The sequence below is a fragment of the Callithrix jacchus genome, chromosome 4 (genome assembly GCF_049354715.1).
Source record: "Callithrix jacchus isolate 240 chromosome 4, calJac240_pri, whole genome shotgun sequence".
NCBI lineage: Eukaryota > Metazoa > Chordata > Mammalia > Primates > Cebidae > Callithrix > Callithrix jacchus.
Window position 1 is genome coordinate 143,359,107 of NC_133505.1, and position 16,696 is coordinate 143,375,802.

General features: G+C 39.5%; 1 protein-coding gene across 4 annotated transcripts in view; it reads right to left on the bottom strand.

Annotated features, from left to right (window-relative positions):
* The window catches only part of MAP3K5 (mitogen-activated protein kinase kinase kinase 5), a 241,083-nt gene that overhangs the window by 8,999 nt on the left and 215,388 nt on the right, over positions 1-16,696 (bottom strand). For all 4 annotated transcript variants that reach the window (XM_078370136.1, XM_035296827.3, XM_002747058.7 and 1 more), the window contains one exon: positions 1,283-1,526. In XM_078370136.1, coding sequence (XP_078226262.1) covers positions 1,283-1,526 — 244 coding nt within the window. The remainder of the gene's footprint in view (positions 1-1,282; positions 1,527-16,696) is intronic.

The window sequence follows — 16,696 nt, forward strand, 5'->3', positions numbered from 1 at the left end:
ATTGGGATATGAAAGTCAGAGAGCCAATCTCCCTTTATTAAAAAAGACTGCTCTATGCACATCATAGAAGATGTTTCTTATACTATTTACTTAACCATGCAACCGTGTTTCTGAATATAGGGTGAGCTTTTACTACTTGTACTCATTTCGGTATACAAGCTTGCCTTTAAAAACCTAAACTTTATGACTGGAAATAAGATATTTTTAATCTCCCTGGTGAACAACTAGAGTTTTCCATTAAAGTTTCATGGCCGGGCGCGGTGGCTCAAGCCTGTAATCCCAGCACTTTGGGAGGCCGAGGCAGGTAGATCATGAGGTCAAGAGATTGAGACCATCCTGGCCAACATGGTGAAACCTCATCTCTACTAAAAATACAAAAATTAGCTGGGCGTGGTGGCGCGCGCCTGTAGTCCCAGCTACTCGGGAGGCTGAGGCAGGAGAATTGCTTGAACATGGAAGGCAGAGGTTGCAGTGCGCCAAGATTATGCCACTGCACTCCAGCTTGGCACCTGGCGACAGACTGTCTCAAAAAAAAAAGAAAAAAAAGTTTCTAAATATTTGAACAACTTCTGTTGATTAACTTAAAAAAAGTTTTTTAATGCAAACCCAGAGTCATAAAGTCAGTTTCCCACATGTCAACTGTAGGCAGCACGGGAAGTTATAAAAATTCAGACCTTGAACTGTATCAACAACATCTGTGAAGAACAGGAAACATTTGCTGTTAACTTAATAATCTGATCCTGTGGGTGCTATACTACCAAATTATCAAAGGCAAATTATGCTCCAGATATGGTACAGCATATCAAAAATAAAACAGAATCATAAAGGGGGTCAAATATCTTCCTTTTTAGGTTCTAAAATACAAATCTTTAGCACCGTTAATTAGTTTTGTTCCCTCGACCTTGTCATCTTCCTCCCTTATAAGAACTTGATTGGGCTTTCAAGAACTGTGCTTTCTGTTCTTTCAGCTATCTACTGGAAGGTACATTCTGCTCTGAGCCTGTTTCTTAGTCTATGAGGCTACAATGAAGCTACTGGAAAAATCTCAGGGCACTTGCAGATGACGAAGTAATAAATGCTGCTGAAGAAGGCTTAAATTGGTAGAGGCTGAAAGTGGTATTTGACGAAAGAGACTAAACTAAACCTGTTTTGTTCATAAAGAAAGGCATTCAATCAAGTTTCCATGAATGGGATAAGGGAATCATATTTTATAGACCAAAAACACGTGCTCTTCAGTAAAAGTAAAAGAAAAGAAACCAACCCACGTCAGTGTATGACTTACCTATTGGTTTCTATTTTCATCCTCCCAAGCTGTACATTCAGTGACCGGTGAGCACTCTGGGAATCATGGGACACAGTAGAACTGAGCGTGCTCACGCCTGAGGTAGCCACAGCATCTTCAATGACAGCCTGAGGTCTTCGAACCCTTTGATTTGAAGGCTGTTCCTCATGGTCCTCTTCTACATCCAAGTCTTCTTGATCAGCAGTATCACTCTCAGATGCAAGGCTAAAATGCGGCCTTAGTTCTGTTTGGCATAATACCAATAGTAGTGTTTATAAAATATGACTCACTACCTTAATTTCTCAAGCTATGAATGCCACTCTTCCTGCCCGCTATCAATAAGATAAATATTCCAAACTCCTTTTCCAAAAGTGAGGTTGGATTTCTGTGCATTCATTCAGATTTGTATAGAACTTGTAAAATTCACATGATATGATCTAATTCAAACAGAAAGAAAGAATGATCTAATTCAAACAGAATGATCTAATTCAAGAATGATCAATACATATTCACATTGCACATATGTGGGGAAAAATGCTAGAAATATGAAACAAAGGTAAAGATGTAAAAACCTTTTTTTTCTTTTGAGACGGAGTCTTACTCTGTCGCCAGGCTGGAGTGCAGTGGCGCAATCTTGGCTCACTGCAACCTCCGCCTGGGTTCAAGCGATTCTTCCGCCTCAGCCTCCCGAGTAGCTGGGACCACAGGGGCGTGCCACCACGCCCGGCTAATTTTTATATTTTTAGTAGAGACGGGGTTTCACCATGGCCAGGATGGTCTCGATCTCTTGACCTCGGCCTCCCAAAGTGCTGGGATTAAAGGCGTGAGCCACCGTGCCCAGCCCGTAAAAACCTTTTAAGAATATTTAAAAGTGTTTCTACAAGGAAAGTTCATTTTCAGATTACATAATATCTGGCAACTATGAACTTAACTTACAGTTGAGGAAACTGAGATCATATAAACACACTTGAGTATACAGAATGCTTTCTGCCTGTAACATCCAAAATGTAAGGGGACGCAGGGCAGGTGCTGAAAACGCCACACACAGTCTAATACTCCGAGTTAGTAAGACTATCTCTCTTTGACTATTAGACTGATTTCTGGTGTCTGTTCACCTCTGATCTGTTGACTGACCATTGAAATTTAAACTATAAAAGTTACAAGTCTCCAACTTAAACATATTGTATAACATGAGGCCATCTGCATGTCACTTCAGAACTTAGATGATATTGTAAACCAAAAATAAAATTCTAAGTCCCCAACTGATTGAAGAACCACCTACCCCTAGGCCAAGGGGATCCCCAAGAAAACCTGAAAAGACTAGTTCAGGCCATGATGGGAAGAAAGGTCACATATGCCTTGTTATACCCTCCTCCCTTTGGAGTTTAGGCACAACTGACCAAACAGCATTACCATTAAAATAAAGATCATAAGGCTCACAAAACAGACTCTTTGTAGCAATAAGATGCTAAATTCCAACCTGACTCTAGGATAGCCCCACGACAAACAATGGGCCACGATGGTAAGCAAAGTATTTTGCCCCAAAATATATTTCTTTGACATATTTGGGAATGGTCCTGCAAAGTCATTGCTTTTGGGGGAAATCTGCATTCTGTAGAGAATCCCCTTCTCTTTCCAGGTCTTTTCCTGATCCAGTAGACATTCAACTAAAAGTCTTATTTTTAAGGTCCAATAAGAGATTTTTCCATCTATTCTCTCTGTATGTAGCCTGTTACTTAGGGGCTTCATCTACATAACAAGAACCTTGGCTTCCACCAATAGCCCTTATTTTAACTCAAGCGTTTCTTTATATTGACTTCAAATCTTCAGGCAAAGCTTAACTCTTTCAACCAGTTGCCAATCTTTGAATCTATCTATGACCTGGGACCCCAACCACCTCCCCACCTCCCAATCCCCAGCAGATGTCCCGCCTTGGGGCCAAAAGTATACCTTACATATATTGATTTATCTTTGCCTGTAACTTCTGTCTCTCTGAAATGTATATCACCAAGCTATAACTCAACTAACCTGGGCACATGTTTTCAGGACCTCCAGAAGCTGTGTTACATGCCATAGTCACTCATATTCGGCTCAGAATAAACCTTTAAATATTTTACAGAGTTTGGCCATTTTTTGTCAACAATATCTTTCCATAGGAAAATATATTATAAGTTGTGATTAAATCCTCAAACTTGGTCCACAAAAAGGAATTTCAGTCATAATTTAAGTGAAATCAGGGTAGCAGAAACATTGGATCTTGATTCCATATGCTTTGGCACATAAACATTTATTCGATCACAGAACCTAGTAAAATCTGATGAAAGTCACGAAAACTCTCCCAAAAAGAAAAACACCTTCATGCAACATTTTGCCTAGATTTCCTGACTTCACCTAGATTTTGCTATATCTGCAGATTCCCTGAAGCCTCTCCCAAGTCCACGAATCACAGGTTAAGAGCCCCTGTATAGAGGAGAGGAGTCTAGTGGGAGAAATGGAGGACCCCATCCCACCATTCTTACGTGGGCACTTTGGCAAGGTCACCAAAGGCCTGCCAGCCAAATCCTGTAGGTAACTTTCTGTCTTCACCCTACTTGACCTGTGGACAGTATTTTCCTCTAAATCTTTGGCTGCTGTTTCTCTTCTTCAGAGCCTTTTTATCTACTACCTGTCCCCTTTTTAAGCTGGAATCTGGGATTCTATCCTTCACTTTTTAACGTTTCTACTTTTTCTCTATAGATGAGCTCATTCAACTCCATGAAGGTTAAGTACTTCTGATATGTGGATGACAAACTCTACACCTCTAGCCCCACTCCTGTTATATCTAGAACTTCCTGGACATTACTGTTGGGTAGGCAACTTAAATTCAACAATCTAAAGAAAACTCATCATCTGTTGATCATAACAAAAACCAGAGTGTCCTCCTTCAAGACCAGGTTTACACAGTCCTGGCTTTTTTATTCCTCTTTTAAAATCTTGTATAGTGGTTTTAAAAACTGCATGACAGAAAATACACCATCTTAACCTTTCTGAGGGCACAGTTCAGTAGTGTTTAGTACACTAACAGTGCTGTGCTACCAATCTCCAGAATATTTTCATTTTGCAAAACTCAAACTCTACCCATCAACAACTCCCCATTACTCCCTCTCCTCAGTTTCTGGAAACTACTATTTTACTTTCTGTTTCTATGCATTTGACTGCTCTAGATACCTCACATTGATAGTGACAGGAGACAGACAAATTCCTAGGCAGAGAGGGATCAGTCTTCAGTGAAACCTGACCTTCAAGCCAAGGACAGTTTAATGCCTGAAAACCAAGCTGCCAGTTCTGGATAGAGTCCACAACCAGAGTGAGACCTTCTTTCTCCATCTTACTCACTCTCTCTCAGTTGATTCCTTGTGAACAATGCCTTTTAACCAATCAAATGGTGCTTTTTCCAAGACCACCCATGGGCCAATCGGCACACACTCCCCCATTCTAAGCCCATAAAAACCCCAGACTCAGCCTCACAGATGGCTACCTAATTTCAGGAACCCTCTCAATGCTGACAACTTTCTTTCTGTCACTCAATAAAATTCTACTCTGCTTTACTCACTCTCCAGTGTCTGTGTACCTTAATCCTCTTAATCACAGGACAAGAACCCAGAACTCACTGAACTGTGGGAATGAAGAAACTGCAGAACTCCTGCTTGCCAAGCTGTGGGCAGTAGGAGTAAAAGAGTTGTAACACTCACTCCCACTTGCTGAACAATGGGAGAGAAGAAGCCACTGGGTGCTACTCCCTCCCACTTGAACTATGGGAGCAAAAAAGCCATTAAAATTATGGAATCATATACTATTTGTCTTTTTGTGACTGGCTTATTTTACTTAGCATAATGCCCTTAAGGTTCATCCATGTTGTAGCATGGGTCAGAATTTCCTTCCTTTCTAAGGCTGAATAATATTCCATTGTATATATACACCACATTTTGTTTATCCATTCATCTGTTGCTAGATACTTGGGTTGCTTTCACCTCTTGGCAATTGTAAATAGTACTGCTATGAATATGAATGTGCAAATGTCTCTTTGAGATCCTTCTTTTCATGTTTTTGAATATACACCCAGAAGAGAAATTGCTGGTTCACAAGGGTGCTTGCTTCTATCTTTAATTTCTGAGAAGCCATCATACTGTCTTCCACAGTAGCGGTACCATTTTACATTCCCAACAACAGTGTACAAGGATTCCAATTTCTCCATGTCCTCATGCTTTACCTCTTAAGGCTAACCAAACTTCACCTCTACTCTATCTCATCTCACTTTCCAAAATCCCATTTCTTAATTTATTGATAGTAGGAGTAAGTCAAAATCATGTGTTTTCATTTTGTAAACCCAACACTGATTGCAGTGGTTAAACAAATTAGGTTTTCAAAAACTGTTGGCAGAATGTAAGAGTATTCCTACTAGGGTCATTTGTATTTAGAAAGCAATAAAATAATTTTAAAATAATTCAAGAAAGTGTAATTCTAGATTAAATTAGAAGATAATATTAGGCCTTTAAAAACTGTCTATATTCTTAAATTTCTTTTATAATTTCCAATCTGAAATTTTTAAATAACATAAAAAGCTTTGTAGTCCTGTTGACTATAATCTCACTTTTAGGGATGGAAAATTTCTAATCCTATATTTAAATATCCTCGTAATTCTGTAAACTTCAAATTATCATTTTATGTATGTATATATTACTTAAAAATCTCTGAAATAATTTTTAAAAAGTAGAAAACTGTAAGCTCATGCAGTGCTTTGTTATTTTGGTCTTTCATGGTGGCTCCCTGAGTACTATCATCAGATTAGAAATTGTAAAATATGCAAATGACATAGAACATCTGGTCTTTTTTCTCAAAGAGATGGCAATCTAAAGGAGAACTAAGGCAAATATATAGAAGACTGCTGAGAGCACATGCAAATATAACATAAAATTATAGTACCAATTAATACAGCTACAATTATCTTAGATTATCTCAGGTATAGACCTAGTTATATATAATTCACATGTACATTGAGATGGTTAATTTTATATGTCAACTTGACTGGACTAAGGATGGCCAGATAGCTGGTAAAACATCATTTTGGATGTATGTGTGAGGGGTGAGGGTGTTTCCAGAAGAGATTAGCATTTGAATCAATGTAGTTAGTAAAAAAGATGCTGATGTCACACAGTGGAACTTCTCGGCTTCCATAATCACATGAGTCAATTCCCATAATAAATCTTCTCATGTATCTCTATATATCCTATTGGTTCTGTTTCTTTGAAGAACCCTAACATGTACATGTAAAGTACATGCTAAGGGGGTAAATAAAGTACATTTGCAATGACTAAATCCAGTGGTAGTTTACTCACTCACTGAGGGATTCATGGAGGCTGAAGGGCCTACGCAGAGTTCTGGAGGAGGGGAACCTTAGCTTGATAGAGAAAGAAGAAGAGGTATTTGAGAGAAGGAAGCTCAAATGGTGGCCCAGGACCCTCTGGGAACAATGTAAAGCAAAGGGGACTGTCAGGAGAGAGCCATGTGTCAGGAGAAATACTGGGACTCAAGGGGGCCTTTAAGCCCATGTGTGGGCAAGTAGATCCAGTGCATGTTTCCAAACCAGCATGATGAGATCAACAACAAAACTTCTCCCACTCAAATGGTTACTTCCCCAGAGGAAAATAACTAGACCAAGTTTCTTTTTCTTTCCTTTCCTTTTTTTTTTTGGGAGGGAAGGAGGAAGGAAGGAAGGCAGGAAGGGAGGGAAGGAGGAAGGGAGGGAGGAAGGAAGGGATGAAGGAAGGAAAGGAGGAAAGGCGGGGGAGGGAGGAAGGGAGGGAGGGAGGGAGGGAGAGAAGGGAAGGAAGGAATTCAAGCAATGAGAGAGACATTGCCGACCTGGATCTAGAGGTTTACAAGTGATTTCTTTTTTGGCGATAAGGAAAGAAAAAAAAAAATGAGTAAAGGAGAGAAAGAAAGAGGAAGACAGAGAGGGAGGTTGAATGGAAATATTGCTTTATTCTGAAAAAAAAAAGGGTATTAATAATGGCCAATTAATGTTTCATTTAAACCTATGAGTAGGTGTGATGTGGTATTGACAAGAATGTATATTTTATGTATTTGAAGTGGAGAGCTCTATAAATATTTATTAAGTTTACTTGTTCCGGATCTGAGTTCGAGTCCTTGATATCCTTATGAATTTTCTGTCTCATTGAATCTAAGTCTCTATGTATCTGGCTGTTAGGATCGTTAGCTCTTGTTGTTGTATTGATCCTTTTACCACTATATCTTTGTTGCTTTAAAATCTATTTTATCCGCTACGAGAATTGCAACTCCTGCTTTTTATTTATTTATTTTTGCTCTCCATTTGGTTGGTAAATCTTTCTCCATTCCTTTGTTTTGAGTCTTTGTGTATCCTTGCATGTGAAACAGGTCTGGATGTAACATGCCGTTGGGTTTTGGCTGTGTCTTTCAATTGGGGGATTTAGTCGATTTAAATTTAGGGTTACTGCCATTTGATGTTAACTGGCTGTTTGATCCATTTGTTGATGAAAATTCTTCTTTATGTTGGTGCTCTTTACTTTTTGGTATATTTTTAGTAAGGCTAATACTGGTTGTTTCTTTCTGTGTGTAATGCCTCTTTCAGAAGCTCTTGTAAAGCAGGCCTGGTGGTAATAAAATCTCTGACTACTTGCTTGTTCATAAAAGATTTTATTTTTCCTTCAGTTGTGAAGCTTAGTTTGGCTGGATATGAAATTCTGGGCTGAAGGTTCTGTTCTTTGAGGATGTTGAATATTGGCCCCACTGTCTTCTGGCTTGTAGAGTTTATGCTGAGAGATCTGCTGTATGTCTGATAGGCTTGCTTTTGTGGGTAACCTGACCTTTCTCTCTGGCTGCCCTTAGTATTTTCTCCTTCGTTTTGACCCTGGTGAATCTAATGATTATGTGCCTTGGGGTTGCTCTTCTTGAGGAATACCTTTGTGGTGTTCTCTGTATTACCTGGGGTTGAATATTGACCTGCTTTGCTAGTTCAGGAAAATTTTCCTGAATAATATCCTGACGGGTATTTTCCAGCTTGAGTTCATTCTCTCCGTTGCATTCAGGTACACCTATCAAATGTAAATTTGGTCTTTTCACATAGTCCCACATTTCTTGGAGACTTTGCTCATTCCTTTTTTTCCTTTTATCTCTAATCTTGTCTTCTTGTTTTCTTTCATTAAGTTGGACTTTGACCTCTGTTATCCTTTCTTCTGCTTGAACAATTTGAGTGTTTAAACCTGTGCATACTTCTCGGAGTTCCTGTATCGTATTCTTCAGTTCCACTAATTCACTTATATTCCTCTCTAAGTTGTCTATTCTCAATAGGATTTCGTCAAACCTTTTTTCAAAGTTCCTAGTTTCTTTACGTTGGGCTACAACATGTTCTTTTAACTCACAAAAGTTTCTTATTATCCATTCCTTGAAGAGTGATTCTGTCATTGGGATGCGCTCATTCTCTGTCAAGCCTTGTTCCATTGTTGATGTGGAACTGTGATCATCTTTAGAGGGAGAGGCGTTCTGATTTTGAGTATTCTCAGCCTTTTTATGCTGGTTTCTTCCCATCATTGTAAATTTGTCCTCCTGTCATCTTTAAAATTACCAACTTTCAGATTAGGTCTCTTGATTGGACATCCAAGTTGTTAGTTCCCAGGGCCAGAATGGCGGCGTTAAGACTGATGGTGCTTTTCTGCCCAGGGTTCTCCTGTCTGGCTTCCTTCTTGTGTCCATAATGGGCAACTCTGCCTTCCCCAGGCTCCAAACCTTGGTCAGAAGGGGAACCAGTCTCGTTTACTCTGCGCCAAGAGCTGCCACGCTGAGGTGCCGTCACAGCCGCTGCGCCAGTCTCAGGAGTCGTGCTGGGGACCCGTGTGGGTCCTCCAAACCTCGGTCAGAAGGGGAGCCGGCCCTGTTTACTCTGATCCGAGAGCTGCTGCGCCGAGGTGCCGGTGAAACCACTGCGCCAGCCACAAGAGTCACGCTGGTGACCCGTGTGGTTCCTCCACTGGGGACCTTCTGCTCCGTGAGCGACCAGAATTTGTCTGAAAGTGTGGCGTCCTGTAGTTCTCTGTGCTTTGACTGAGAGCTGCAATCCCGAGCTGTTATCGATCGGCCATCTTGGATCGTTCCCCCTCTTTTCTTTCCTTTTTAAGATGGAGTCTCACTCTGTCACCCAGGCTGGAGTTCAGTGGCATGATCTTGGCTTATTGCAATCTCTGCCTCCCGGGTTCAAACAATTCTCCTCCCTCAGCCTCCCAAATAGTTGGAAATACAGGCACGCACCACCACACCTGGCTAATATTTACTTTTTAAATAGAAATGGAGTTTCACCATGTTGGCCAGGCTGGTCTCAAACTCCTGGCCTCATGTGATCCACCCACCTTGGCCTCCCAAAGTGCTGGGATTACAGGCATGAGCCACCACACTTGTCCTAGACCAAGTTTCTTTTACAGAGGGTATTTCTGCTGCTTAGTAAGATCATAATACTTGTGAGTGCAGTGTATCACATTTGTGTGAAGCTCCTCGTACATACACAATGCTGTTCAATTCACATTAATGTGAACTTGGAGCATGTGCTTGATATAGTTTAACAACTGGTGGTAATAGCAAGTGCTTGAAGCAGCTTTTAACAATTATGGTTAATATAGGAAGTATGCTTACATGATCAGTACTCTCACCCTAGCACTGCCATCATAGCTTCTGTGCTCAGCATTACTCCATCTGGTCACCCACAAGCAGACTGTACTAGAGGACTAATGACAGATATTTAATGCTGCCAATAATCTAAAGGCTGATCCTTTTTGACAAGTGAGAAAATAGTCTGAGAAAAAACAAATTCTTAAGAGACTTGCACAGTACTGTCTGTTCTGTGTGCTCCTTTTGGAAAAAAGATTGGATACTTTTTTTTTTTTTACTTTTTATTTTGAAATAATTTTAGGCTAACAGAGAAGTTGCAAAAATAGGGCAGAGAGTTCCTATACAGCCTTCAGCAACTTGCCCTAGCCTCAACAGTTTATATACTTTTGGCACTATTATCAAAACCAGGAAATTAACATTGATACAATACTATTTTTTCTTTTTCTTTTTTTTTTTTTTAAGACAGGGTCTTACTCTGTCTCCCAGGCTGGAGTTCAGTGGCACAATCTCAGCTCACTGTGGCCTTGACCTCCTAAGCTCAATTGATCCTCCCACCTCAGCCTCCCTAGTAGCTGGGACCACAGCCACACACCGCCATGCCTGACTTATTTTTGTATTTTTTTGTAGAGATGGGGTTTCACCACACTGCCTGGGGTGATCTCAAGCAATCCTCCCACCTCAGCCTCCCAAAGTGCTGGGATTTAGATGTTGAGTCACCACACCTGGCTTTGATACAATACTATAATCTATGGACGTGATTTGAATTTCACCAGTTTTCCTGCCAATGTCCTTTTTCTGATCAAGAATCCCTCATTACGGTTAATTGTCATGTTGCCTTAGTTTCTTCCAATCTGTAACTAGTATTTCTTTGTTTCTCACGACCTTCACCCTTTTGAGGAGTATTGTTCAGATTTTCGTACAAAGTCTTATTTGGGGTTCACTGATATCTTGTGATTAGGCTGCAGCTGTGCATTTTTGGTGAGAACATCACAGTGTGATGCCATGTCCTTCTCAGGGCATCCCATTGGAGGTGCATGACATTGATGTGTCTTCTTACTAGTGATGCTTATGTTTATTTGGTTAAGGGGATGTCTGTCACATTCCTTCACTGTAAAATTACTGTTTTCTCTTTGTAGTTAGTACATATCTTGCAGGGAGACACTTTGAAAACCCTTCACATATCCTGTTTCTCCTCATTCTTTTGCCTACTTTAGCAGTCATTGATGGTCCTTGCCTGCAATAATTATTGCTGTGGTGTTTGCCTAATGGGGATTTTCTGTCTTTCTCATTCATTTTCATTTATCAATCGAAATTCTACTATAACAAAAAACTGACCTTTCTCTTCCATATGTTTATTTATTCAATTATTTATATTAATATGGACTCATGGATGCTTATTTTATTCTATAATCTATAATCCAATATGATCATTATTTTATTTTATTGTTCAGATTATTCTGGCTTGGACTGTTTGGAACATTTTCAGGTTGGCTCTAGTGTCCTTTCAATAAATCTCCATCCTTTTTGACAATTTCTTATTCCTGGCACCACAAGGTGTTCCAGGAATGTTCCATTCATTCATTCATTCATTCATGACCTGAGATCTTGCTCTGTAAATTTAATTAATTAATTAATTAGCTAATTTATGACATGAGGTCTTACTCTGTCACCCAGGCTGGAGTGCAGCGGTGCAATCATAGCTCACCATAGCCTCTACCTCCTGGGCTCAGGTGATCCTCCCACTTCAGCCTCCCAAGTAGCTATGGGCATGCACCACTATGTCTGGCTAATTTATTTAAATTTTTTTAGATGATAGGGTCTTGATACTTTAGCCAGGCTGGTCTGCAACTCCTGGCCTCAAGTGATCCTCTTGCCTTGGCCTCACAAAGCCTTGGGATTACAGAGGTGAGACACTATGCTCAGCTACAATTTTATCTTTTTTTTTTTTTTTTTTTGAGACAGAGTTTCGCTCTTGTTACCCAGGCTGGAGTGCAATGGCACGATCTCGGCTCACCGCAACCTCCGCCTCCTAGGTTCAGGCAATTCTCCTGCCTCAGCCTCCCGAGTAGCTGGGATTACAGGCACGTGCCACCATGCCCAGCTAATTTTTTGTATTTTTAGTAGAGACGGGGTTTCACCATGTTGACCAGGATGGTCTCGATCTCTTGAACTTGTGATCCACTCGCCTCGGCCTCCCAAAGTGCTGGGATTACAGGCTTGAGCCACCGCGCCCGGCCCCAATCTTATCTTTTATTTCCCCTGCTCCCAGCCTGGAATCAACCACTTCTCCAAGGAGACCCGATTCCTTTTATTGAGGAATGGCATTTAGAAACCATGATTTGGGTCTTCTCAGCAGACAGATACAGGAAATAAATATATAGTCAAGTGCTGTATAATAACATTTCAGTCAAGGCTGGATTGCATATACTACAGTGATCTTGTAAGATTAAAATACTATATTTTACTATACCTTTTGTATGTTTAGACACACAGATACTTAACACTGTGTTAAAACTGCCTACAATATTCAAATAGTGACACACTATACAAATTTGTAGCCTGGAACCAAGAGGCCATACCATATGGCCTGGGCACATAGTAGGCTCTACCATCTAGGTTTGTGTAAGTCCACTCTATGATGTTTATACAATGACAAAATTGCCTGAGGACGAATTTCTCAGAACACAGCCCTGTCTTTAAGCAATGCATGATTGTACCAGCAAGGGTAGACTTTTTAAAATTTGTGGTCTTCTTTAGTGTGTCTTCTGAAATGGTAGGTTAATTGTAGTATCTTACATCTAAAAGGAATTTTTATCAGGGGCCTTTGAAGACCATCTTTTTTAAGTGTAATTTCTTTATATCTTAATTACATAACAAAATCTTTCAGACATTTGGAAATTTGATGGAACTGTTAAATGACCGAAATCACTTCATTTTGTCCACATATTTCATCATTAGTGTATTGGTATACGGTGTATATGGACTTCTCTTATCCTGAAGGAAATATAAAAAGTACAGTCTCCATGTAATTCTCCTCTAAAATTTCCACTTTTCAAAAATAAATGTTTTCAAACAGTAACTTCCATTGAAATCAGAATCTCTTAGAGGCCTCAAAGAAACCGATTTCATGATGAAAGGACGAAGTCCTTTCTTTAGCAAACACTTTTAATAAACAATGTGCCTTGTTCTGCACATGGTTGATCACTGCTCACCCCGGGACACTCCCACAAGGACAGCTTCCTCTCTGCAACCTCCCTGTTGCTTTCCCTAAGCCTAACAGAGTTTCACCTACAGTTACTTTTGCTTTTTAAACTTTCTATTTTGGAAGAATTTTAGATTCATGGAAATGTTGCAAAGATAGTACAAAGAATTCCTGTTTACCATCCACACAGCTCTTCCTAATACATCTTACATAACTATGGCATGTTTTTCAGAACGATGAAATTAACATTGGTATAATACTGTTAGCTAAACTGCAGACTTCACTCAGATTCTCGGTTTTTCACTAATATTCATTTTCTATTCCAGATATTGTATTATATTAGGTAATCATTACTAAAAGGAAGTTTTTTTTTTTAAATTAAGTAAACAGATCATTTATATGCTATTTAAATCGTTTCAAAATATACTCTCTTTTCCTTTCTTCATTTAAGCGTCCTTAATTTAGGTTGCTACTGTGTTTAACACGTGGTCTATACCTCTTCCTTTCAGTGATACACACTATTCCCACTTCATCCCATAGGTTTTTTTGAATATCTAACCCCTCTATAGTACATTCCCTATAAGCAGCCTTATCCTAATGATAAAGCATCAGAATATAAGTATTGTTTCACTTCCTTAGAGCATGAATTTCTTAGGTTCACATCCAGCTACTAATCATGTGCTTCGAAGCCTCTATAGAATTTTTTTCTAAGTTTCTACACTATGCAAATTTTCCACCCTAATTTGTTACAATCAGGTGAAACTCATTTACTTATTGTTTCAAACAAGTACTAATCAGAGATACACTGTTTACCAGACACTGCTGGACAGTATGCTAGGCTCAGCTCTGGTGAGGCTAACAGCCATTAAACTAGAAACAAAAGTAGTTTCAGGTTGTGGTGTCGAAAATGGGTGAAAACCATTTCCAAGGAGAGAGAATAACAGAGGGAGCCTACTTTAGATTTGGTGATAGGCCCAGACTCTCGGTGGTCTGAAGAATGCAAAGGTGCAAGCCACAGGAGAGACGTGGGATGGAGGTGTGTTCCAGGTAGAGGTAACATTCTGTTTCTTTCTTACCTAAGAAGTACCTTAATCTTGACCAATGTTTAACGTAGAGATTGACGCGGATGCTGTCACTCTTAGGTCAAACACTCAAGTGTTCTATGAAAAGAGAGGGAATTCCACAACTCAGAAGGGTTGACATGAATAAAAGTTTGTAGTCCCATTTATAAATAACTTTAATTTAAAAATATTTCAGGGCCAGGTGCAGTGGCTCACACCTATAATCACAGCACTTCGGGAGGCCAAGACGGGAAGACCGCTTGAGTCCAAGAGATTGAGACTAGCCTGGGCAACAGACTGAGACCTTGTATCTACTTAAAAAGAAAGAAAGAAAGAAAACTAAAATGAAAATATTTCATATTGATCTTATCTTTTAAATTTCTATTTCAGAATGCTTTATAATATAGGTACAAATTAGTACAACAGAAAATGTTTCTAATTTGTTTATATAAATATATATAAATCTATATCTATCCATCTATTAGTTGATCAATTGCTCTTTCTTTCTACCTACCTACATACTCACCTATGCATCCATTCATCCACCCACCACACCAACAAACACACAGGGTGGAAAAGCTTTGCTTACAACTTTTTATTAATAGGTCAACTATCAAAACACGTTGGAGGTTTTGCCTTAGAGTATGAATACACTCCTCGCTTATGCCAAAAAGTCTTGTTTCATCAACACTACCCCTTTTGTACCTCACTGCCAACATAGCTGGGGCTGTTTCTAGACCAGTGATTTCTAAACTTGGCTGTGCATCAACATGACCTGGGAGCTGTACAGATTCTTACAGGTGGGACATGGAGGACTTTTAGGGCTGTGACAATATTCTGTATGATACTGTAATGGTGGATACATGTTATTATATATGTAGAATTCCTAGAGAATGTACACCAACAGTACCCTAATGTGAACTACGGACTCTCGGTGATAATGATGTGTCAGTGTAGGTTCATTGACTGTAATGAATACACCACTCTGTGGGGGATGCTGATAATGGATGAGGCTATGCATGTGTGGGGCTAAGGGGTATGTGCAAAATCTCTGTACCTTCTGCTCAATTTTGCTGTGAACCTTGAAGTGCTCTAAAAGACTAATTTAGAAAAAAAAATAAGATTCCTGAGCTTTATTTCTGGCAGATTCTTATTTGGCCTGAGATCGGGCTTTGAAAGCTATGATTTTAAAGACAATTAACTTGCTCAAAGCAATGAGCTAAGCAATACCTCTTTAAATTGCTCAATGCACTAGCAGATTTGGGAATCACTGGATAAATGATGTAGTAATGTGTTTTGTGGGCCAGATATCTACATATTGAAATGTGTATTTACTTGGGTCACCTGTACACTTTTTTCTTTCTCTTCATATCAAACACATTCCTTAAAGACAGGGAAGCCATCATCCTGGGGATGCAAGGCCGCTTCAACATACGCAAGTCTATAAACAGAACCAATGACAAAAACCACAATTATCTCAATAGATATGCAGAGAAAGCCTTTGACAAAATTCAACAGCCTTTATGTTTTTACATGTTTTTACACCAATAACAGACTAACAGAGAGCCAAATCAAGAGTGAACTCTCATTCACAATTGCTACAAAGAGAATAAAATACCTAGGAATATAACTAACAAAGGATGTAAAGGACCTCTTCAAGGAGAACTACAAACCACTGATCAAGGAAATGAGAGAGGACAGAAACAGATGGAAAAACATTCCATGCTCATGGTTAGGAAGAATCAATATCATGAAAATGGCCATACTGCCCAAAGTAATTTATAGATTCAACACTATCCCCATCAAGCTACCAAGGACCTTCTTCACAAAACTGGAAATAACCACCTTAAACTTCATATGGAACCAAAAGAGAGCCTGCATAGCCAAGACAATCCTAAGCAAAAAGAACAAAGCTGGAGGCATCACACTACCTGACTTCAAACTGTACTACAAGGCTACAGTAATCAAAACAGCATGGTACTGGTACCAAAACAGTAGACCAATGGAACAGAACAGAGGCCTTGGAGGCAATGCCACACATCTATAACCATCTGATCTTTGACAAACCTGACAAAAACAAGCAATGGGGAAAGGATTCCTTGTTTAATAAATGGTGTTGGGAAAACTGGCTAGCCATGTGCAGAAACTGGACCTCTTCCTGACACCTTACACTAAAATTAACTCCAGATGGATTAAAGACTTAAACATAAGACCTAACACCATAAAAACTCTAGAAGCAAACCCAGGCAAAACCATTCAGGACAGAGGCATAGGGAAGGACTTCAGGACTAAAACACCAAAAGCATTGGGAACAAAAGCCAAAATAGACAAATGGCACCTAATTAAACTCTAGAGCTTCTGTACAGCAAAAGAAACAATCATCAGAGTGAACAGGCAACCAACAGAGTAGGAAAAAATTTTTGCAATCTATCCATCTGACAAAGGGCTAATATCCAGAATCTACAAAGAACTAAA